Source organism: Saccostrea cucullata, unplaced genomic scaffold, assembly GCF_032062105.1.
Source record: "Saccostrea cucullata isolate Sc308-1 unplaced genomic scaffold, CSIRO_AGI_Scuc_v1 ctg2943, whole genome shotgun sequence".
In the NCBI taxonomy this organism is placed as follows: Eukaryota; Metazoa; Mollusca; class Bivalvia; order Ostreida; family Ostreidae; genus Saccostrea; species Saccostrea cuccullata.
Window position 1 is genome coordinate 13,984 of NW_026919098.1, and position 24,538 is coordinate 38,521.

Sequence of the window (24,538 nt, forward strand, 5' to 3'; positions counted from 1 at the left end):
TGATATATAGAATTTATTGATTTATATCCGTAAAAGTCTACTGTGAAATCACTAATTTTCATGGGGGGTTTAATTTTCGAGGTATGGATAGACCCACAAATTTATATCCACCACAAAATGTAAAATTTCATAAGCATTACAACTAAAAAAAATTTTCAACCGCGAAATCAAATCCCCACAATTTTTTTTCCCTCAAACCTTGAAAATTTGACCCCACGAAAACGTGATTTTACAGTATTCCTATCATACCTGTATGTAAATGTGCACAATTTTTTTTAAGTGTGCTGTATGTAAGCTGAGACTATAAGACATAACTCTAAAAATGCTATTTATTTAGCATGATTACAACAAATTACACTTGATTAGCCATATTTTACAGACAAACAATGGAAAGCTATCTGAAATATACAAAACACATTTATCAAGTCTCTCACTGACCTCAGACAAAATTCGTGCTGTCTGAAGCCTGTGGTCACTACTTGCAGATCTCTGACTTGGATTAACTTCTCCTGATGTGATACCACTACCTTGATCCTTTAGATCTTTAAGGACAATTTGAAGCATTTCAAAGACATAATAGATATTCTCATACAGCATTGTATCCAGGGATGTTTCACTTTGGGTCACTGTCCTTAAATGAGTGGAAAAACTCTCAATTGCTGCCAACAAACTGTCTAAGATGTGGTCTCTCATTTGAGGGATCAAAAGGTGTTTTAGTGTAAGGATTAACTCTCTCTGCTGTTTTCTCTATGAAAAGAACAAATTTCAACACTTTATTTGGTACATGTACAACTACATTTTAATTGTTGTAATTGAAACTTAATAAATCCTGTATTTTAATAGTACATGATGTACTCGAAAATGTTAAATCTTCAAGAAATCAACTCTATTTTGCAACTTTTAAGTCCATTGAGAATTACCATGAAGCCTAGTTTTAAATTTACACAATTTTTGTGATTATAAAATTGAGGCAAACTGTTGCAAAAAAAATGTGCATAAAAGATCGTAACACACAAAATTACTGCTCCAGTTCTATTCTTGTCCTCCGTGAACAAATTCAAACAGAAAGGGTTATTTGCCTATAATATCGTATAAGTGGAAATTTTAGCGTGACGCAAATTTAGAGATTTGTCCTTAAAAACTGGGTATTTTATTTTTAGCGAAATGCAATTTTAGCGATTTTAAAATGTTCACTAAAGAAGCTTTTACAAATAAAACACAATTAATTTTCAGCGATATTAAATTTTAGCTATCTCAGCACCCTCGCTAATAATGCCAAAATTAAATCCTCGCGAAAATTTCTGCTTATATGGTACAACTTGTCTTTGAAAAAGTGGGAAAAACTGTCTATGGGCATAAACAATCTACACATGTAGACAGTAAACGTAAACATTAAAGCAATTCCTACCTCAAGTTTATCACCTCTCAGAGTTCTGTCAATAATGACTTGCACAAGTTCTTGCACTTGGAGCAGTGGGAAATTCTTCGCCATTGAAGAACTTAGCTGACCAATGACTTGGAAATAATCTGCGATTATTGGGATGGATAAAACTTCATTCTCGAGAATACTTTTACCAATCAAGTATAAGGAATTTGAAAGTGTGGAGTGAATTGCACTGCCCAGTATGGGTTTCTGAGTTGTTTCCCTATTGAGCTGCTTCAACATGAGGTAGCTTCTAATAAAATCTGTGTTGTGCTTTATGTGCTCAGCATTTTCATCAACTTCCATTGCTTCCTCATTTTGATTTTGTGAAGAGGTGTTGTCAAATGAGACAAATGGAATTAAATCAGCTAAACCTGAAAGGGATTGGATAAGTTTTACACAAAATATATTAAAAAAATATATATTACTATAATATATGCTTAGTTAATGTTTATGTCTGCAAAGTTTTTAAGAGAAGAGGCTAACATTATATCCTTGTACAAGTTCTTGGTTTCTTGGATAAAATATTTTTGTTAATGTATTTACAGTAAATAAAGGCTTTTGGATAAAAAATATCATTTAAAAAAATTAATGTATACATGGATGATATCGCCAAAACTGATTTTTATTTCTTGCTGAAAATAACATGAAATCTAGCGATTTCAGTTTATCCACACAATTTACCTACACCATATTTTAAGTACCCACCAGAAATATTTATAAATGATTGTAATTCTTGTGCTTGTTTCAACTTTAAGATTGTCATCTCTGCCTGTTCATACTTTTGTTTCCATCTACTCTCTTCGGCACGATACTGGGCACACAGTTGCTCGGCATACTCTCTAGCAGACTGCCAATTTGGTTTGGACCTGATGCAAGCTAAGGCAACTGCGACCTTTAAATGCTCAATGGAGGTGTTTGCTGTAAAAATAAAGTATACAGTTAACATATCAGGTGTTTAAATCGCATAAATTTTAAATAGTTATTTATGTTTTAGAGAAATAATTTATGCAAACCAAATAAATCTTCTTTCCTTGCCATCCATCAACTTTATCATACCTTTTCTTCCTTTCGTTGACAAAAGAGTTGTGTAAAGTATGTCGCGCAAAAAGTTATTCAGGCACTGCTCCTTTTATAATTTTTTTTCGGGATTTGTCTTTATTTAATTTTCTTTTTTTTTTTCTTAATAAAAAATATTTACTGAACTACTCTAAACTGTTTGCTCAATTTATTTATCAAAATGTTTTTTTTCCGCTACATTTATTTTTTTTCTCTACATTTCTTTTAAAAAACATAGGCCTACATGTAATTAAAATAAAGAAAAAAGTATATTACCCGGTACTGTTATTGCGACGACTATGTTAGGTAAACTTCAAACAATAATCACTCCTCGCTATAAGTTTTAGTTTTCTTTTGTAGGACGATATTTTAAATTATTACCACTATGCTGCACAACTTGTAAGGAAATCAAGATTTTGTGTTTTTTTCTTTTTTTTTTTTTCTATTTAATATGATTATCACATTGATGAACTGCAGTAAACACAGGTACTTGGGGACGGACCCCCCCCCCCCCCGGCACTTGTTTCGGTAATAAATTTTAAACCCTAAGGATTTCATTATTATACTGTGCGTTAAAAATTAATTAACAAAACAAGTGCCTTGCCCCGATGTTAAGTACCCAAGGGTTCGTTGCCACTTTTGAAATAATTTTAAGTGGAATATTTTTATGACATATTCACAAAGTATTGCAACTGAAAAATCCTAAATTTAAACAACCATATATACTCTCAGATTTAAGGATTCGTCTGCCGTCATTCTAGATATGTAACACTTTTTTAGTTTCCTGATTTCATGTCTAAATGTCCTTCATTATTTAGATTGAATTTTTCAATACTACCTATCATGGCGTATACACTAGTAAGATCCATTATCAGGTTACATGTAAAACGTGAAGATGACGATCAGTATTATCGATCTCAGAGAAAATATGTGAAGAAGGCAATAGCCTAAATCAGGGAACCCTGGAAATTCGAGAGCTGGTAGATCAGATGCCTAAGGGGGGGGGGGGGGGGGGGTAAGTATCCCCCGTTGACCGGCCACAGCCCTTTGTATTGATCAGGTAGACGGAACTTTCCGTAGACAAATCTAGTAAAACCAGAAGTCTCTGTCGAGACTGAAGCTGTACTAGTTTTTACTTACCGGTATAGCAAAGGAAGAGAAAAGTAGCAGTTGGGAATTGAAACTTTACAACAGCAATACATAGAATAATGATCCTTGATTAAGTCTCTTTATGTTCTTAGTGTAGTCTATTTGCATGCCACATTATATTATTATCAGATTAAAACTGTATTTTGGGTAGCATTTTGATAGTATTTTACAGAAATTTCTATCTTTAGTAACCAAGGCAATAATGTTCATTGAAATCAAAATATGATAAATAGAATTGGGTATCTTCAGGCACGTAGCATCGTTTTTGCAAGTGGGGGGGGGCCAACCTGAGAAAAAAATTTTTTTACTTACCAAAAAAAAGTTGACAAGCAAAAAAAAAAAAAAAAAAAAAAAAAAACCAAACTCGAAAATCCTATTTCGTAGGGGGGGGGGGGGGGGGGGGGGGTAGTAGCCAACTTTTTTCAAGGCAAACTTCCTTTCACTTCCAATTTTTTCCTACATTTTCTTGCAATGTATATACTGTGGTAAAAAGTGGGGACCAACCACCTTTTCATTAGACATTTTCTATAAAGGTAATGTTGGGAGAAAAAGTGGGGGGGGGGCCAGGCCTTAGTGTAGTCTACTTCTGTGCAAAATTACAATGAAAATCAGAACAATACTGAAGGAGGAGTATTTTTTTGAAAGTATTTCAAAGAAAGTTGTATGTTTAGTAACCATGGCAACATCATTCATAAAAATTTAAAACCGATACACCGAATTATGTATCTTAGTGTAATCTACTTGTGTGCCAAGTTATACTGAAATCAGACCAAAACTGTAGGAGGAGTAGCATTTTGAAACAATTTCACAGAAATTTCTATTTAGTAACCACGGCAACATCATTCATCGAAATCAAAAACCGATAAAGAGAATTATGTATCTCAGTGTAGTCTACTTGTGTGCCAAGTTATATTGAAATCAGACCAAAACTGTAGGAGGAGTAGCATTTTGAAACAATTTCAGAGAAATTTCTATTTTTAGTAACCACGGCAACACCGTTCATCGAATTCAAAAACCGATAAACAGAATTATGTATCTTAGTGTAGTCTACTTGTGCATGTTGTGTGCCAAGTTACATTGAAATCAGACCAAAACTGTAGGAGGAGTAGCATTTTAAAAAATTGTTTACAGACAGACGGACAGGCGGACGGACGCCGGACGCATTACTATCGCATAAGCTCTTCTGGTCCCTGACAAGTAGAGCTAAATACAAAGGACTACAAATTAATTTTTATGAAACAAATCAACCAAAGTACGACCCAGAGATTTGTTTATGCATTTGTTAACAATTTCATTATACATGTGTCAACTAACAAATTAACAAAAATGCCGACTGTTGAAACCCCTTTAGCATCAGTTTCTCATTGATTAGCATGCCTTGCTCTAAAAGTGGATCATACTCAGAGTAAGCTCTTGAGTAAAAGTTGGGAGACTTTATAAGCAGGCAAAAGTGGAATTAATACTACTACATAATAAAAACAAGAGGCCCATGGGCCTTATAGGTCACCTGAGCATCATGCAACAACTTTCCAACAATTGAATTTCGTTCATGTTTTAAAGTAGACGTCATGGCATTCACAATTTTGAAAGAGGCACCAGTGCTCATCATAACTATACACTTAGCATAACACTATAGCATGTTTAATTTGGTTACTAATCACCCATAGGCAGAGAAGGGGGACACAAAAACCATAATCAGCAGTGCCTCATCCCACAGGAACAGGAACCCCTGACCTTAGGTCCACACATTTCACAATTTAGGAAAGGCATCCTTGTTCAGCATAAATGTTTGATTAATATCAAGGAGCAGATTTCAAAGCATCATTTTCAGTATATAATTAGAGCACCCCCCCCCCCCCGCATTCGCCCTCTATGGTACCCCTGATCCCGGGGAAATTCACAATCCTGAAAATAGAAGATCACTAACAATCAGACAATAAAATCAACTAACCATCTTCCAGTCGATCACTGCTGGAAAGCATACTTTTACTGATGTTGATTCTTGGCTTCTGTTTCAGCCAAGATTGAGTAAAAGTCACAATCTGAAGATTTATGAGTGAGTGACTCAAATCAATTCTTTAATTCACTGGGTTTTACTCTAGCATAGGCAAAACCAGGGACATTAGCAACTGATATACCACATACAAGCACTACCTATTGCAGACTGTGACTTGAGTGCATCAACAATTCACACATCTCTCTTGGTTTACCACGCACATATTCAACTGAAAATAGAATATTACAAACAATAACATAATAAAATAAATTAACCATCTTAGTCGTGTATTGCTGGCAGGCTTACATCAATCGGTGTTGTTTCTTGGCTTCTATCCCAACCAAGATTGAATACAAGTCACAGTCTGAAGTTTTATGAGTGAGTGGCTCAAATCAGTTTTTTAATCCACTGGGTTTGTCTATAGCATAGGAAAAACCAGGGACATTAGCAACTGGTATACCACATACAAGCACTACCTATTGCAGACTGTGACTTGAGTGCATCAACAATGCACTCACATCTCTTGGTGGGCCACGCACATATTCAACTGAAAATAGAATATTACAAACAATAAGACAATAAAATAAACTTTCCATCTTCCAGTTGTTCACTGCTGGCAGGTTTACTAGAACTGATATTGTTTCTTGGCTTCTATCACAGCCAAAACTGAGTACAAGTCACAGTCTGAAGTTTTGATTGAGTGGCTCAAATCAGTTTTTTAACCCACTGGGTTTGTCTATAGCATAGACAAAATCAGGGACATTAGCAACTGGTATACCACATACAATACCTATTACAGACTGTGACTTGAGTGCATCAACAATGCACACACATCTCTTGGTGGGTCACACACATATTCAACTAAAAATAGAATATTACAAACAATGACACAATAAAGTACACTTACCATCTTCCAGTTGTTCACTGCTGGCAGGTTTACTAGAACTGATATTGTTTCTTGGCTTCTATCACAGCCAAAACTGAGTACAAGTCACAGTCTGAAGTTTTGATTGAGTGGCTCAAATCAGTTTTTTAACCCACTGGGTTTGTCTATAGCATAGACAAAACCAGGGACATTAGCAACTGGTATACCACATACAAGGCCAAAATAAAATTATAGTTTGTTTGGAATTGCCTCCCGCCTCATTGAAATGCCCCCTCCTGAAAAAATTTTATTGACCAAAAGTAGGAAGATTTAGGAAGATTTTTTTTATTTGATAATTTTTTTTGCCCATTACATGTATCACATGCACCACACAAAACACTGAAATATAGTGTCAGATCTATGAAAAATAATGTTGTTGTTATTGTTTTTTGTTGATGGTAGATACTTTTTTTTATTTAAGATTTTTATCGCAAATTTAAAATTTTTCTTCAATTAAAAAAAAATAATAATTTCCCTTTCTCCCTCCTATGTCTGAAACCCTTCAGGCGGCAATTCCAAACAAACTATTTTTTAAGGATGGCCCAAGCACTACCTATTACAGACTGTGACTTGAGTGCATCAACAATGCACACACATCTCTTGGTGGGTCACACACGTATTCAACTAAAAATAGAATATTACAAACAATGACACAATAAAGTACACTTACCATCTTCCAGTTGTTCACTGCTGGCAGGTATACTATAATTGATATTGTTTCTTGGCTCCTATTACAGCCATGATTGAGTACAAGTCACAGTCTGAAGTTTTATGAGTGAGTGGCTCAAATCAGTTCTTTAATCCACTGGGTTTCTCTATAGCATAGACAAAACCAGGGACATTAGCAACTGGTATACCACATACAAGCACTACCTATTGCAGACTGTGACTTGAGTGCATCAACAATGCATGCACATCTCTTGGTGAGCCACGCGCATATTCAACTGAAAATAGAATATTACAAACAATAAGACAATAAAATAAAACTTTATTACCCCACCTCTGTTGATTTTTCCGTGAATTCCTGGCTTACGATTGGTTGAAGTCTGTCACGTGAAGACAGTGGATTACTTATACCCGGTCAGTTGTAAATCCATACCCGGTCAGTAGGAATCTATACCCGGTCGATGTATAACGTCACAAACACAAACGTGACGTCATAATAGGCACAGTATAATCGTGATGAAGGATTTAGCAGAGAAAACCATTTATAAACTACAGATAAAACGTAAATGTTACATCGGTGGGGTAAATTCGTTACATAGTCTTTTAGTGACAGGGTATGGGATGATACCTGGTTAGTAAATTTCATACCTGACTCGGCTCCGCCTCGCCAGGTATGAAATTTACTAACCAGGTATCATCCCATACCCTGTCACTAAAAGACTATGTAACTAATATTACCATCCTCTACTTGTTCACTGCTGGCAGGTATACTATAATTGATATTGTTTCTTGGCTTCTATCACAGCCAAGATTAAGTACAAGTCACAGTCTGAAGTTTTATGAGTGAGTGGCTCAAATCAGTTTTTTAACCCACTGGGTTTCTCTATAGCATAGACAAAACCAGGGACATTAGCAACTGGTATACCACATACAAGCACTACCTATTGCAGACTGTGACTTGAGTGCATCAGCAAAGCACAAAATCTCTTGGTGGGCCACGCACATATTCAACTAAAAATAGAATATTACAAACAATGACACAATAAAGTACACTTATCATCTTCCAGTTGTTCACTGCTGGCAGGTATACTATAATTATGTTCCCCAAACGAAGTTGGGGAACATATTGTTTTTACTCTGTTTCTTATTATTAAGGTCTTCCGTCTTCAGCGGAAGACCTTTCTGTTATTCTTAGGTTTCTTTTTCACTTTTATTATTGTTTTTTTTCTTACCGATTTTGTGCACGCGATTTCTCCAAAACGGCTGGATGAATTTTCATGAAACTTTCAAGACTTATGTACCATCACTTGAACCTTATGCGTTTTTTTTCTTTTTTGATGACGTCACTTCCGGTCTGAGATATTGCCGATTTTATGAATTTTAAAGGGTCAGGTTGTCCAGAGTTTTTCTGGAAAATGGGTTAAGATAGAAACATGAAACTTTCAGGTATGATAGACCTATGTCTGTAGATGTGCCTTTCGCAATTCGATTTTTCCGGAAACGCCGCACGTCGGCGCTCGCAATGGTCCGAAAATAGTCCTGTCGTGAATTTCAAAATTTCGAACACCTTTTCTTCGATATCTTTTAACCTAGAAATATTTTGTAAAAATATATAGAATAAAAGAAGTGTGGAATTCCAAGATCTTTCAAATGATATCTCAAAAAAGGGGCTGGCCCTTAAAATTAGGGGCCTAGAGGGGCCGAAAGTTTTTTCTTTGTATCTCAAAACGTATTAAAAATTTGTAATACGTCAAAGAGGCAAAGTTGTTCAAAATATCAAGATCAATCTATTGGAGTCGTCAAAGTGCGTCCGGCGTCGTCACTTCCGGCCAAACCGGAAGTAATCGAAAAACGCGTATTTTTGCTGTTCTTGACAAGTTTTTGGGTAACATATGTCTCTGGGAGCTTAAAAATTAATTTTCCGTCCGTCGTCGTCACTTTTCCGGTCAAACCGGAAGTACCTAAAAATGGCTTATTTTTGCATTAATTAACTCAGCTTTAGAGGATTCAAAGCATTTTTGGGCGTTATTTCTCATTTTTGTTAAAAATGAAAGCTACTTCCGGTCAAACAGGACGGAAGACCTACTCGTTGCTTTGCAACGAGCTTTGCTCTAGTTATTATTATTATTCTTTTTTCTTCTTATTTCTTCTCCGGTACTTTTTTGTCCGGAAGTGTTCTCAGAAACTGTTCACCCAACTAAGTTAAAACCTTTTTAGGGTTAATAGGTGTGTTGTGTAGATGTGCTGAACGAAGGTCATTTTGCGCGCATACGCCTGCACGTGCGGGCACGTGGAGTGAGTTAAATGACTGATATACTTAATATAACCATAACTTTTACATTTTTCGATGAAATGCTTTAAAACTCATAACATGAGGATATATTAATAGTGTTAATATAATGACAGTGTCAAATTAGCACGAACTCACGCGCATGCACGTGCGCTTCGCTCTGATTGGCTGAAACAAAAATCTCAATATCTTTTCTGTTTTTTGACGAAATAATATGAAATTTAAAATATAGGCATACTTTAGGATGTTCTACAATATTATATATAAAAATTGTCATGAAAACACGCGCATGCACGTGCGCTGCAATCTGATTGGCTTAAACTTGAAATGGCTATAACTCCCTTATTTTTTAACCAAACAGGATGGGATTTAGAACATAGACAGATATAATAGACTCCTACAAGAAGGTATGGTCATCATGCACGTATGCGCACGTGCGCTTCGTTCTGATTGGCTGAAACAAAAATCTCAATATCTTTTTTTTTTTTGACGAAATGCTATGAAATCTAAAATATATACATACTTTAGGATGTACTACAATATGATATATAACAACTGTCGTGAAAACACGCGCATGCACGTGTGCTGCTCTCTTATTGGCTAAATCTGTAAATGGCTATAACTCCCTTGTTTTTCAACCAAACAGGATGGGATTTAGAACATAGACAGACATAATAGACTCCTACAAGAAGGTATAGTCCTCATGCACGTGCATGCACGTGCGTGCATGTGAAATGAGTAATATTAAAATACGCTTAAATGAGTGTATTTTCTAATACTTCTGGATTAATTGATTTGTTATTAAGTATATTAAAATATACATATAGTGTAGACAAGATGATGTGGTCATTACGCACATGCATTCAGATAAGCACGCGTGCAATGCTAAAATTTAAATACATGTTGTATTCTTCTGGGAAAACGTTGTTTAAGTCTAAATTGCATAAACTGTGTCTTACTTAATAGCGCTTACAGGGAATACGGCACCAAAAAGGAGTTGGGGAGCGTTTGGGGAACATCTGTAACGGTCCCCGTTACAATTAGCCCTAGTTGATATTGTTTCTTGGCTCCTATTACAGCCAAGATTGAGTACAAGTCACAGTCTGAAGTTTTATGAGTGAGTGGCTCAAATCAGTTCTTTAATCCACTGGGTTTCTCTATAGCATAGACAAAACCAGGGACATTAGCAACTGGTATACCACATACAAGCACTACCTATTGCAGACTGTGACTTGAGTGCATCAACAATGCACGCACATCTCTTGGTGGGCCACGCACATATTCAACTGAAAATAGAATATTACAAACAATAAGACAATAAAATAAACTTTCCATCTTCCAGTTGTTCACTGCTGGCAGGTTTACTATAATTGATATTGTTTCTTGGCTTCTATTACAGCCATGATTGAGTACAAGTCACAGTCTGAAGTTTTATGAGTGAGTGGCTCAAATCAGTTCTTTAATCCACTGGGTTTCTCTATAGCATAGACAAAACCAGGGACATTAGCAACTGGTATACCACATACAAGCACTACCTATTGCAGACTGTGACTTGAGTGCATCAACAATGCACGCACATCTCTTGGTGGGCCACCCACATATTCAACTGAAAATAGAATATTACAAACAATAAGACAATAAAATAAACTTTCCATCTTCCAGTTGTTCACTGCTGGCAGGTTTACTATAACTGATATTGTTTCTTGGCTTCTATTACAGCCATGATTGAGTACAAGTCACAGTCTGAAGTTTTATGAGTGAGTGGCTCAAATCAGTTTTTTAACCCACTGGGTTTGTCTATAGCATAGACAAAACCAGGGACATTAGCAACTGGTATACCACATACAAGCACTACCTATTACAGACTGTGACTTGAGTGCATCAACAATGCACGCACATCTCTTGATGGGCCACGCACATATTCAATTGAAAATAGAATATTACAAACAATAAGACAATAAAGTACACTTACCATCTTCCAGTTGTTCACTGCTCGCAGGTATACTATAATTGATATTGTTTCTTGGCTTCTATCACAGCCAAGATTGAGTACAAGTCACAGTCTGAAGTTTTATGAGTGAGTGGCTCAAATCAGTTCTTTAATCCACTGGGTTTCTCTAGAAAATAGACAAAACCAGGGACATTAGCAACTGGTATACCACATACAAGCACTACCTATTGCAGACTGTGACTTGAGTGCATGAACAATGCATGCACATCTCTTGGTGAGCCACGCGCATATTCAACTGAAAATAGAATATTACAAACAATAAGACAATAAAATAAACTTACCATCCACTAGTTGTTCACTGCTGGCAGGTATACTATAATTGATATTGTTTCTTGGCTTCTATCACAGCCAAGATTAAGTACAAGTTACAGTCTGAAGTTTTATGAGTGAGTGGCTCAAATCAGTTCTTTAATTCACTGGGTTTCTCTATAGCATAGACAAAACCAGGGACATTAGCAACTGGTATACCACATACAAGCACTACCTATTGCAGACTGTGACTTGAGTGCATCAGCAAAGCACAAAATCTCTTGGTGGGCCACGCACATATTCAACTAAAAATAGAATATTACAAACAATGACACAATAAAGTACACTTACCATCTTCCAGTTGTTCACTGCTGGCAGGTTTACTACAACTGATATTGTTTCTTGGCTTCTGTCACAGCCAAGATTAAGTACAAGTCACAGTCTGAAGTTTTATGAGTGAGTGACTCAAATCAGTTCTTTAATACACTGGGTTTGTCTATAGCATAGACAAAACCAGGGACATTAGCAACTGGTATACCACATACAAGCACTACCTATTGCAGACTGTGACTTGAGTGCATCAACAATGCATGCACATCTCTTGGTGGGCCACGCGCATATTCAATTGAAAATAGAATATTACAAACAATAAGACAATAAAATAAACTTACCATCCGCTAGTTGTTCACTGCTGGCAGGTATACTATAATTGATATTGTTTCTTGGCTTCTATCACAGCCAAGATTAAGTACAAGTCACAGTCTGAAGTTTTATGAGTGAGTGGCTCAAATCAGTTTTTTAACCCACTGGGTTTCTCTATAGCATAGACAAAACCAGGGACATTAGCAACTGGTATACCACATACAAGCACTACCTATTGCAGACTGTGACTTGAGTGCATCAGCAAAGCACAATATCTCTTGGTGGGCCACGCACATATTCAACTAAAAATAGAATATTACAAACAATGACACAATAAAGTACACTTACCATCTTCCAGTTGTTCACTGCTGGCAGGTATACTACAACTGATATTGTTTCTTGGCTTCTATCACAGCCAAGCTTGAGTACAAGTCACAGTCTGAAGTTTTATGAGTGAGTGGCTCAAATCAGTTCTTTTTAATCCACTGGGATTGTCTATAGCATAGACAAAACCAGGGACATTAGCAACTGGTATATCACATACAAGCACTACCTATTGCAGACTGTGACTTGAGTGCATCAACAATGCACACACATCTCTTGGTGGGCCACGCACATATTCAACTGAAAATAGAATATTACAAACAATAAGACAATAAAATAAACTTACCATCTTCCAGTTGTTCACTGCTGGCAGGTTTACTATAACTGATATTGTTTCTTGGCTTCTATAACAGCCAAGATTGAGTACAAGTCACAGTCTGAAGTTTTATGAGTGAGTGGCTCAAATCAGTTCTTTAATCCACTGGGTTTCTCTAGAAAATAGACAAAACCAGGGACATTAGCAACTGGTATACCACATACAAGCACTACCTATTGCAGACTGTGACTTGAGTGCATCAACAAAGCACAAAATCTCTTGGTGGGCCACGCACATATTCAACTAAAAATAGAATATTACAAACAATGACACAATAAAGTACACTTACCATCTTCCAGTTGTTCACTGCTGGCAGGTTTACTACAACTGATATTGTTTCTTGGCTTCTATCACAGCCAAAACTGAGTACAAGTCACAGTCTGAAGTTTTATGAGTGAGTGGCTCAAATCAGTTTTTTAATCTTATGGGTTTTTAGATACTCTATACCATAAATAAATTCTTGGATATTAGCAACTTGTACCACCTACAATGCACTTGCACTTGTGACTTGGACCATGATCTTCATATTCAACTGAAAATACAAGATCACTTAAATCACAACAATAAAATAAACTTCCTATCTTCCAACAGACCCTTTTCCTATGACAGTTATTCCCCTTAGCAGCCAATCTTGTAGGGCAAATAAGTGAATTATCCTCTTTCAGCAACCAATTTTAAACATGCATGCAATAAATATTTGGGAGGGGGGGGATATTTACAATCTTATGATCATGAATAATATAGGCTTTAACAAATGTATATTCATAAGAAAAATAGTGTTATCTTTACCTCAGTAACTAGTATAACAAATTGAACTTGCTTGCTCAGCATGATTTTAATCTTTTAAACATGTGCGATAATGCCCAACTTTGGTGCCAGGCCTATTACTGGAAGAAGAAGTAATGAATGAATCTGGGAATGTTGCCCTACAATATGGCGACTAAGGGGAATAACTCTCAGGCAAAAGATATAGGAAAAGGGTCTATTGATGAATTGTGTGTATTGCAGGTATAGGAAAAACTACGTACATTAGTAGCTGTTACCTTTTTTTTGTTTTTGTTATGCTTGTAACGGGAAATATCTTTTTTAACTTGCTCTTTGGACTATCTGAATATTTTGAAATGGCATTCTAGGTCTATCAGTGATATTTTAGCCCAATAATTTCATTGATTGTTTCTCATACGAAAAAATAAAACTATTTTCAAATTCAGCTAATAGTAGTATGTGTATTATATACGAAAAACAGATCAAATAGTTATTCTACAGAGTAACGTGTTATGTTTTTCTTTCGCTTAAGGTGAAGAAGTTCTGGCAATATATTGTACTTATTTCATGACAATGCATAATTTAAACAATGATATTTTGATTATTTCCATTTTTATTTTGTGTAAAAATAATAAACATGGGCTACAAACATTGACATAAAACACATTAAGATCTCCAAACCTGTTGTTCTCTTTTTTATTTCTATTTTATTTACCTCCCCTTCTTTCCGTGCATCCAAAGCTTTCGCGGCCGACAACTCGAATGAAGTCATAGTAACAGTATCCGGGTTATTTCCACAAGTAACGTTCGGAGCGGATACTGTGTAAAAATCCGGAATTTTTAGAGATATTTAAGGTCATGTCTCAAACATCAAATAATGTCTCAATTTCTCAAACGTCAAATATCAAATAATGATTATCAATTACTAGTAAATATATTCAAGCAGCTGATCAATATTCGAAATCTTTGCAATGTAAAGTGCAAGCCAGGTTCAGAGGTTGATAGGGTAGCGGAAACTGATAGTTCAACATGTTGTTGAATCAATGTTCCTCGTTCTTTACATATACATGTAGTTTTGTCGAACTTGATACATAGTAAATCTGCATGTTGACTAACTTATCTTCCTTTTTTGTGCGTGAAAACTTTGTATATCCGGCCAGCATAGCTTTACTTCTCATGCATCTCTCGTTGTAACCAATGAATTATAACAAGTTAAGGGTTTGTATTATGATTTCGGAAGATAAAATACATTTATAAAGGAAGTTTGCCCCAACACTAAACATGTTTGTATGGACCAAACCTGTCTGGATGTTTTCTTCCTCGTGTATTTTGCTTTTTCTATCTCTGCTCCTTTACACCGTCCGCACACTTTCGCGCTCCGTAACTCTTTGTTGACAATATAGGATCTACTTCCTTGGTAACCGATTCTCATTCGGAAAAACCTCTGTCATTTTCGTACGCAATTTAACCAATATTTCCCAGTATTTCCGAATGCCTCCTTCATAGACGAGTTATGTCCCTTTGTTTTATTTTTTTTATTGATAGGCCTAAAATACGCAAGTTGGACTCTTACAAAGAATTTACTTCTGTGAAAAAGCCGTGAACAGAGAGAAGGATTTTCAAAGATTTTATGCATTTTCACAATATAATCATTAGAGCCTTGTCCTAATACCAGAGCTCCTGACCCTGGGGCCATGAAATTCACAATTTTAGAATAGGCACCCTTCATCATCATAACTATACTATGTTTTTTGAATCCCAGGAGCAGAGAAGACGATTTTCAAAGAATTAATGAATTTTCACTATATGTAATCTATTTAGCCCCGCCTTAGCACCATAACCCCTAACTCTGGGGGCCATGAATTCCACAACAGTTTTGTAGAGGACTCAATGCTTATTACATTCATTCCAACGGTTTGCATTGGCGGATCCAGAGGAGGGTTCCGGGGGGTTGGAAACCCCCCTTCTTTTTTGCCAAGTGGAGAGAGAGAGAGAGAGAGAGAGAGAGAGAGAGGATAAAACGTTTTCAGAGAATAAATATTTGTACGTCTAACTTATGTATTGAATAGATTCTCACATACTTAGTTTCCTCCATTCACCTTCACTATTACTTTTTTTTTTATTATTAAAGATTGGTAGAAAATATATGCTTCTTATTTTTATATATCTTATATATGATATGTAACATGCGAGGTTAAATTTGATATTAGATTCCCGCGATATTTAGCTGTGTTGACTATATATGTACCGCTTTTTGATCATATCTTTTGAAGGAACTAACATGTAAATCTTTGTTTTTAACCCCACCCGCACCAACCCCAAAAAAGTTTATCAAATTGTAAAAGAAAATTCATTGTACTATTCGGAAATGCTGCAAATCCAGTCAGTTTTAAGGCTTCAGTAGTTTTTGAAATGTGTTTTTTACTCGGACTCGGTGTACCTTTTCAAAGAAAAAAAGGGACGTAAACAAAGATATTATTTTCCTTAACCTTTTATCTTTCCATACGTGTGTGTGAATCTTTGCTTGAGAGTGTGTAGGAGGGTGATGGGGGTGGTTAGAGGGACACAGCCCAGGAACCCCCCCCCCCTTTCACAAATGGCTGGATCTGCCCTTGGTTTGACTGCTTGATGTCCAGGAGTAAAGAAGAAGATTGCGTTGATTTTAATGATTTTGGTCCCCCAGGCCCCAGGGGGACAGAGACCATGAAATTCATGATTTTTGTTCCCCTTTTCCCATAGATGCTTTATGCCAAATTTGGTTGAGTGGTTGCAGAGAAGAAGCTGAAAATGTTGAAATGTTAACACACAACGGACGACGACAGACAAAAACGGATAGCAATTAGATCACCTGAGTGACTCAGGTGATATAACACTGAACATTAATTAGGATGTACGAAGACAACAGAATAACAGAAAACATTGGAACGTTCATTTTCTTTAAGAAACAATTAATAATTTGTTACATGATTTTGTTTATTTGGCACTGATAATACTGGTACAATATAATATAATTGCAAATGTCACTTTTGAAATTGCACTTGTCCCATTTTGTAGGAGTTTGCCATCTTCTCATATCTTTGGAAGTGTTCTGATCTAAATTCTGAAAAATATAATGTGTTCGAGAAAATAAAGACAAAGTATATTATAATAATTATTACTTTATCAGCTGATATTTCAAGAATAAGGAATTTCTAGACTTTTTTTCTCCTATTTCTTAGATAGGGCGATATGGATTTTTATTGCAGTGCAAATTTATTTTATTTAAAATTGTGGAATAAGATTTGATTTATAATCTTATGTAATTTATCAAACCTGTTTAGAAATTGTCAATAAACTGCACTCTGTTGAGGTCCACGCGACCTACATTAGCTAAAGCTTCTCGGTGGTTACGAGTTTTTCTCTGGAATATAAAAATAAACAGTTAAGAGCACAGGATAATTTTTGTTTTCTTCGTGTATATTTAGGACGTTTAAAATCAGTTAGATAGTAGATGGTATGCATAGGCGTCGGATGCAAATTGAGAGGGGGGGGGGGGGCTAAACCAACAAAAAAAGGTAAACCCCAATTTTCAATGCCTATATAATGTCTATTTTTGGAAAAAGGGGGGCTAACAACTCCCCATCCCCCAGGTTCCGACGCCTATGGTATATGAACGTACCACATAGGGCCGATGTCTGGCACAGAAGCCTGGTTTTTCTCGCGGACTTTTGGGTCGGGGTCGTGTGTAGTCTATCTTTTGTCTCACACACTCGTGTCTGAAGTCAACCCGGGCCAACCACTCACACTAAAAAAATAATTTCTCTAAAAACAGAGTTCAATATTTCTGCCAAGTTTCATCTTTGCTTACAAAAAAATATAACTAATTAGCTGTACATCATTTGGACCTACCACATGAGTGGGGTACTCCTCTGTTGGGACCAGTCTCCGTGTTTCTGATTCATTGACTAACCGTGTCAACTGGGACTAGAATAAAAGAACACAATATAATTATAGACGTCTGAAAATAAATAATTTTGATGGAATAGTAAATTCATTTCATGTGTACATGTGCTTACCCATTCATCCATCCGTTCTTTCCATTCATCGACCAGAGGTCTGTAAATTATGTTTCGCTGTAAAATAATATATTTTTCGTTAAATCCTTTTTTTGGGGGGGGGGGGGGATTATTAATTTAGAAATTCAACTTTTAAAATTTTTAATTTAGAATTACATGCCAGTAAAATTTACCATCATTGAATAGTAAATACCAACATTAAAATACTATTTAGAAAGAGTTTAAAAAAAAAAAAAAAAAGGAGCAATATGCATGTATATTTATACGTTCATTGACTTGACATGGAGGGAAAACTTAGCCTGTGGCGATGACATTCTGTGCATACCACCACGCCTGATCAGTGGGTATATAGGTTTCTCTGGGAGGAAGCTGTAACGATGAAAATACTTGGACGTAAGACGAAGGAAATATTGATACTATGAGGTAAATGCCCAAATGGCTGTCAAATTTTCCTTTTCATTGATTTGAGAGAAAATCTCTTGTACGTGACTATTCACTTACTGAATTTTTGCCCTCTGAGGTCTCCAGTTCTGACCATGCCCGGCATTTCTTGTTGGCCTCGTCAGCTTCTGAATATGTGAACAAAAAGTCTAAAGTATCACACCGCGGTCCCCGTGACGGTCCCTCCTTGCCCGCAATGTCAGCTGTTGCATGGCCATCACTGACTGATGAGGACCCCTGCTTTTCAGATACCAATAAGAGCTTAGGATCCACATCTTTGTCCTTATGTTGGCTATCCTCGATATCTTTGTCCTGTAGATCAGATGGCGTGTCGCTCCCAGCCGGGTAGTATCCAATGATAACACAGTCATCCTCAGTGTTTCCTCCCACTAAGGTATCCGACAGTTTGGCAGCGAAATCATCACCAAGGGAAGACTGGTCTGTCTTGCTAAAGCCTTTCTCCAAAGGATACAGTGTCTGTGTCCCTTTTCTGTTGCTGTTGAAGAACATTATATCTTTCCCAGAAGAGCAGCATTTTTCCAGCCCGATATCCGACTGTGGAAGATCATGGTCAACGATAGCTTTCTTCCTTGGTAGAAGTCTGGGTCTTTGTCTCTTGTAAGGGTTAAACTGTAAATATTTTATATAAAAAAAAACAACAACTAAATACCATTTTCAAAATATCGACCCCCCCCCCCCGGCATGTTTCCTCCAACATACCGATTATAATAAAGCTCACTTTAGAGTAGTTTAAAAACATAGTTTCCAAATTTAAATATGTAACAAATTAAAACAACTGAATTGATTTTTCGGTGTTCTGAAAATTGACTGCATAACTTAAAAATTTCAAGAGACTTGAAACACACAAGAAGAGAAGAGAATTTTAAAAAAAACGTATAAATAAAAATAATAGCTTTTGAAATTTCTTTTAAGAAACTTTAAGACAGATTGATAAAATTTACCCTTCTTGCTTTGTAGGCAGTGCAATGAGTAAGTATTACTTTCAATTTCATGTTGAAATTTCAGATATAGGTTTCTTAATTTTTTCACGTCTGGTCGCAATCAAATGGCGCCGTATCTATGACATGACGTTGCCACAATGCAACGGCATTAAAATGGGGATAGTGACGTCATAATGATAAGATGTTTTATGTAAAAAAAATTATATTTTTTCTGCTAAACCCTAAATTTTTCTTTCTTAGTCTAACTTACGAACAGAAAATTTATTTTTGAATAAAATTTCACTTTTATTTTTATTCTCAAGAGGCACGCATCGAATACATGTACAGGTTGTTGATTAAAAGTTGGTATAGATTTGAAAATTTGTCCATTGAATTTCCTTTACTTAAAGATGCATATGAATGTAGTAAAAAGCTTTTTGTGAATGGAAAGAACTCATGGTTTGCATTTATACAGAAATTAAGGAAACTACTGAATATTAAAGATGAAGTTATTTGTTATGGGAAATATAAATTTAAGTCATTTTGTCATAAAATTTTATTAGATTATTATGTGAAGAAATGGTATACAAGTCATAAAAGTTATACTGATGGCAAATTATCCACATATGTGAAACTCAAACAAAATTGGGGTTATGAGAATTATTTATCAGTTGTTAAAAATTTTCATCACAGAAAATCTCTATGTAAATTAAGAATTTCCTGTCACAGCTTACAAATTGAAGTGGGAAGATTTACCAATATTCCTCGAGAAGATCGATTATGTAATAGATGTAATTCTAACAACATAGATGATGAAACTCATTTTTTAATAACATGCAAAAAATTTGATCATCAAAGAAAAGAAATATTTCAGTTAATTAATCATAAATTTCCACTATTTTCAGCTTTAGATGATGAACAAAAACTTTATTGGTTACTCAACACTGAAGATAAGGAAACTCTTAATTTTGTGGGCAAATTTATAAATGATAACATGTTATAGTAGCATTAGTCTTTTACACATACATGCATATTTGATGTATTCCTTTTAGACAGGATTATTGTTAAAATGATTTATGTCAATTACTAATTGTATAATTGTTTTGCTATTCATCGGCTTATCTTTTCCTTATTATTATAACAATCTCATACTTGTCTGTTATGGGCTCTAAATTAGTAATAAAATGTTCTGTTCTGTTCTGTTCTGTACAATAAAAGATGCCATCTATCTAGATCTACTTTTAAAGTATGAACGAAATGAGAATTAAAACATGTCTTGGATTAATAGATATTTAAAAAAAAAATTGACTTACCCGTTTGTTGGAAAAATATTATTGACTCAGGGCCTCTGACGTCACAATCAACTGGAACGCACGTTCAGTTTGCTGTTATTATAACGTCATCTTCCGCGGAATCGAGTATTTTTTATGCAATCACATGCACTGATATACATGTATTATTATTATTTGATTTTCTGTTATATATTTTCCAGGCGCGTAGCCAGCATTGAAATGAAGTGTACGCAGAAAATGGTCGGGGGTCTGGGGGCCGCCCTGAGGCCCCCAGTGGGTCGAAGCCCTTGTGGGGGGCCAGGGGGCGAAGCCCCCGCAAGCTCCTGGATTTTACGAAATTTTTCAGTCATTTTCCTTTAAAAGAAATCACGCTACACCTCTTTTCTCAAGAAAAGTTATACTTCCATGGATACTTCAGGAAGAGAAGGATAATTTGATCAAATTAATTTACGAATATATTGGTACTGGAAAAAAAGTTTCCAAGTGTGACAAGATAAAACAGAGAAGTAATTTAATAAGTTATCATTGGAGTTAAAGTATTTCAAAATATAAACGGGGGTGTGGGTCTTTTGATAACCTTTATATTCTGATAGCTTAAACAATGTGAGAGTACTTATATTCTATAAATCGGTAACATCAGTAAAAGAAGATATTCATAAATGATCTATATTCTTATTTACTTTGTTCAGTAATTTGAAGTTTACTTTTTCTTTTTTTCTTTTTTTTGTTTATCGATATTTATTCTTTACTTCAACTGAAATTCTTGTATAGTCGTCCAAGACCCTTGTAACTTTTTCTTTAGATCAATGTCACTTAGATAGCTTTCCTTCATCAAATACTTTTGTCCTGATAATCAGGCTTACGCGGATTAACCAGTTGAAAATTTTGGTTCAACAATATTTTCTTACTCAAGAATTTTGGAATTCATTTTATAAAAGACTGGATTTTAACGATATTCTGAACAAAATTTGAATAGAAACAATAAGACGTAAAATAATTTAAAAGACAGATAATGCCTCTTTTTCTCAGAATAAATCTCTCTCTTTCTTTTTTTATTCTTTTTTCTTTCTTTCTTTTCTTTTTTTTTTCTTTTGAAAATGATGTGTACGCACTTGCGTACTTGCGTATAGGCAGCTACGCGCCTGTTTTCTATGATAATCAATCGTGTAACACGTTTTTAATACCGTTTTTTGTGAGAGTGCACGTGTGTGTGGGGTGTTGCTAAAACGCGGAACGGAAAACGGAACGGAAAGCGGAACGGAACGGAAAACGGAATGTATTATTTGGGATTAAATCACTTAAAATACACAGATTTTATCATAAATGATCTATTCTGTACATATTCAATCCACCACTATTAAAAACAAGTTGATTTTGTCATGCTCAGTCTCTTATTTACGAAAATCGCTAATATAGCAGTCACCTAGAATCGAATTTGAAAAGGGGGGGGGGGGGATAAACGAACTTGAAAAGAATTTGACAAGCAAAAACACAAAAAGAAGACAATTGCTTGGTTAGGGGGGGGGGATAAAACACAAAAAGAAAACAATTGTTTGAGTCGGGTAGGGGATAAGTTCCAACTCCAACATCTTTCAGTAAAATTTTTTACACTAACTTTAATACTACCAGGGACCTATATACTATAACTTAGTATACATATAGGTCCCTGATACTACATAAGTTACATTCACAAAAAGTGTGAAGATGTCAACTTGACCGAACATTTCCATAGTAAATAGGTTTTGACCGGGGGGGGGGGGGTATTTGATATCTAGATGAACCGTGGAAAGAGAAATAAAATGTAAAAATAAAATTATTAAGATTACGTTTAGGGCAAACCTTTACGGCAAGCTCGAATAAACATCTCTTATACACACTGGTTATTAAATTTTATTCAAAAGAGAGTCGCTTTCTATATATTTAAATTCTGGATAGACAAAGTTGGAAAACTTTCATGTGGTAGATATAATACAGAATCTTTGCATTCAATGAAGTTAAATTTTGTGAGTATTTTTTGGGAGGGGGTGTATATGAATGACCCCGTAAAAATGAGTTTGTTCTCCCGCTCAACGGAAAGGTCTGAGAAGTTGTAATAGGATGCTCCCTTTTTTGTGTCCAACATATATAAAAGGTTTAATAGATCAATTTTTAATGTTGCTGTGTACTACACAGACCCGAAACTGCCACTCCCCCTTTCATGATTCGCGATTTCGACACTGCGTGTATAATCTGGATATCATAAGTACTTTCTACAGACATTGACACTGGAAACAAATTGAAAGAGGGGGGGGGGGTCAGTAAAAAAATTCCAACATACAACAAATTTGACAAGCCAAAATAAGGGGCATATGTCCTTTGCCCAAACACGAAAATCCTATTTCGTGTGTGTGTGTTGGGGGGGGGGGGGTCGAATTTCTTTCAGTACCATTTTTCCACGGAGGGTGTGCATGACTCATGAATTTATAATAGTTTACAATTAATTTTTATCAGAAATGATTTTTACAACAAGAATATTGCTCTTTTATGTGATTTATAGATCTAATCTATTTTATTTGTTCGACAAAAATTTTCCGTTTTCCGCTCCGCGTTTTAGCAACACCCGTGTGTGTGTGGGGGGGGGGGGGTGTACTGGTATTAAGAAAGAAGGGGGATGTCACTCGTATAGAGACGTCACCATATGCCAATGATTTCACCTATTGTAATCAAATTTTCTAGGGGGGGGGGGTCCTAATCTATGGAATAGTCATGAGCGTGTTTCCCCCAAAGCCATTACTATTTTCTCCCCATCAAAATTAGTGGATTTTGTATGAAAGGAAGGCCTATACCGTTGCGCCGAGAGAGGGTGTTGAGAAATTGGGTCATAGGTATGGCATTAAAATTAGGAGTTTACAAAAAAATTTACTCCTTGGTAAATTCCAATTAAATCTCAAGTATGAATTTATATTAAATTCGTATTATATGTCTAAATCTGATGTTTAATTGGGTTATAATTGGAACTTAATTATGAATTAAACGCAACTTTTCGTGCAGTTAACAACGCTTTCGTACAATAGAAAAGCTACATGGAGTCATCTCATTTGTTACACAATTTAGATGTAAAAAGACATTTATCGTTTTTATTCAGTAAACGTCCAAATATAAAGTAGATGACTCTGTAGCGTCTGTTATTTCAAGTTCAATGAGATACTCAGTTAAATCGACTCGACATATGAATTGAAAACTGTTTTATATACTGATACCAAAGAAAAAAAATAGAGAATTTCCAATGAAGTGGAATAATTCTCCGGACTATCGCACGAGGATTAGTACATTAAAATATTAGACCGATACAAAAGTAAAATGTAGAGAGTTACGGATAACCGGGGGATTAGCTTCCGAAGCAGGGATTAGCTCATTTGACTAACGCACGGGGATTAGTCCATTCACAGAAATATTTAGGGAATCGTTCACCTTTTGCTGCCCAACTTTTATATATGAAAAATATCAGTAGAGGTATAACAAATGTTTATATCTTTAATTATTTATTTTTGTTCCTAAACTAACTCCGTGTTTTTGAAGTATTTCGTTATGCTATAAGCCTGTATATATAACTGTCAGTAGAAAATGAAAGATACTATTTAGAATAGTTTTGTTACCTGTAAATGAAAAAAAGTTAATACCCCCGCGTTTGCGCGGGATTTCATATATGAATAGAAATAATAAAACATCATCGATATAACGTGGGATCATTAAAATTTGTGGTGCCTATTTTCGTGGATTAGCTTGAATTTTACAGGTTCATTGGGACGTAATTTCGTGTATTCTCTTATACCTACAAAAGGAAAAGGCTTTACAACCATAGTTTATTAATACGTGTTTTTCTCTACTCGGAATTTTTAAAAATAAATTCTGCTTTGATAGGAATGTAGGTCAGCTAATAAAGGAGCACAATTAT

At 35.5% G+C, this 24,538-nt stretch overlaps 2 protein-coding genes across 3 annotated transcripts; both read right to left on the reverse strand.

The window, feature by feature from the left end:
- Nucleotides 1–320: 320 nt before the first annotated feature.
- LOC134279278 (meiosis-specific protein MEI4-like) lies at nt 321–5,705 on the reverse strand. Of its 2 annotated transcripts, none has more exons than XM_062761636.1 (4): nt 5,583–5,705; nt 2,132–2,344; nt 1,409–1,797; nt 321–747 (listed from the first exon to the last, which is right to left on the reverse strand). In XM_062761636.1, exons 1-4 carry the CDS (start codon nt 5,611–5,613, stop codon nt 343–345), a joined length of 1,038 nt encoding a protein of 345 aa, XP_062617620.1. In that variant the 5' UTR covers nt 5,614–5,705; the 3' UTR covers nt 321–342. The 2 variants fall into 2 exon arrangements, with proteins under 2 accessions (XP_062617620.1, XP_062617624.1); XM_062761640.1 differs by lacking the exon at nt 5,583–5,705 and adding an exon at nt 2,440–2,587.
- An 11,156-nt stretch (nt 5,706–16,861) lies between these two features.
- LOC134279250 (uncharacterized) lies at nt 16,862–19,523 on the reverse strand. The gene is made up of 8 exons (XM_062761608.1): nt 19,334–19,523; nt 18,432–19,001; nt 18,228–18,299; nt 17,931–17,987; nt 17,764–17,838; nt 17,534–17,659; nt 17,188–17,275; nt 16,862–16,975 (listed from the first exon to the last, which is right to left on the reverse strand). The coding sequence occupies exons 1-7, from the start codon at nt 19,382–19,384 to the stop codon at nt 17,192–17,194; spliced, it is 1,035 nt and encodes a 344-aa protein (XP_062617592.1). The 5' UTR covers nt 19,385–19,523; the 3' UTR covers nt 16,862–16,975; nt 17,188–17,191.
- Between the last annotated feature and the right edge of the window lie 5,015 nt (nt 19,524–24,538).

What these genes read in the sequence shown, in the direction of transcription:
- LOC134279278 (XM_062761636.1), bottom strand. Translation starts at nt 5,613, where the DNA reads ATGCTTTCCAGCAGTGATCGACTGGAAGATG. An exon ending in CAGTGATCGACTGGAAGATG is followed by an intron (nt 2,345 to 5,582) that starts GTTAGTTGATTT and finishes TTATTTTTACAG; the next exon opens with CAAACACCTCCATTGAGCAT. An exon ending in TGAGAGGTGATAAACTTGAG is followed by an intron (nt 748 to 1,408) that starts GTAGGAATTGCT and finishes TTCTTTTCATAG; the next exon opens with AGAAAACAGCAGAGAGAGTT.
- LOC134279250 (XM_062761608.1), bottom strand. Translation starts at nt 19,384, where the DNA reads ATGAAATTGAAAGTAATACTTACTCATTGCACTGCCTACAAAGCAAGA. An exon ending in AGAATGTCATCGCCACAGGC is followed by an intron (nt 17,988 to 18,227) that starts TAAGTTTTCCCT and finishes ATTATTTTACAG; the next exon opens with CGAAACATAATTTACAGACC. An exon ending in CCAGACATCGGCCCTATGTG is followed by an intron (nt 17,276 to 17,533) that starts GTACGTTCATAT and finishes TTTATATTCCAG; the next exon opens with AGAAAAACTCGTAACCACCG.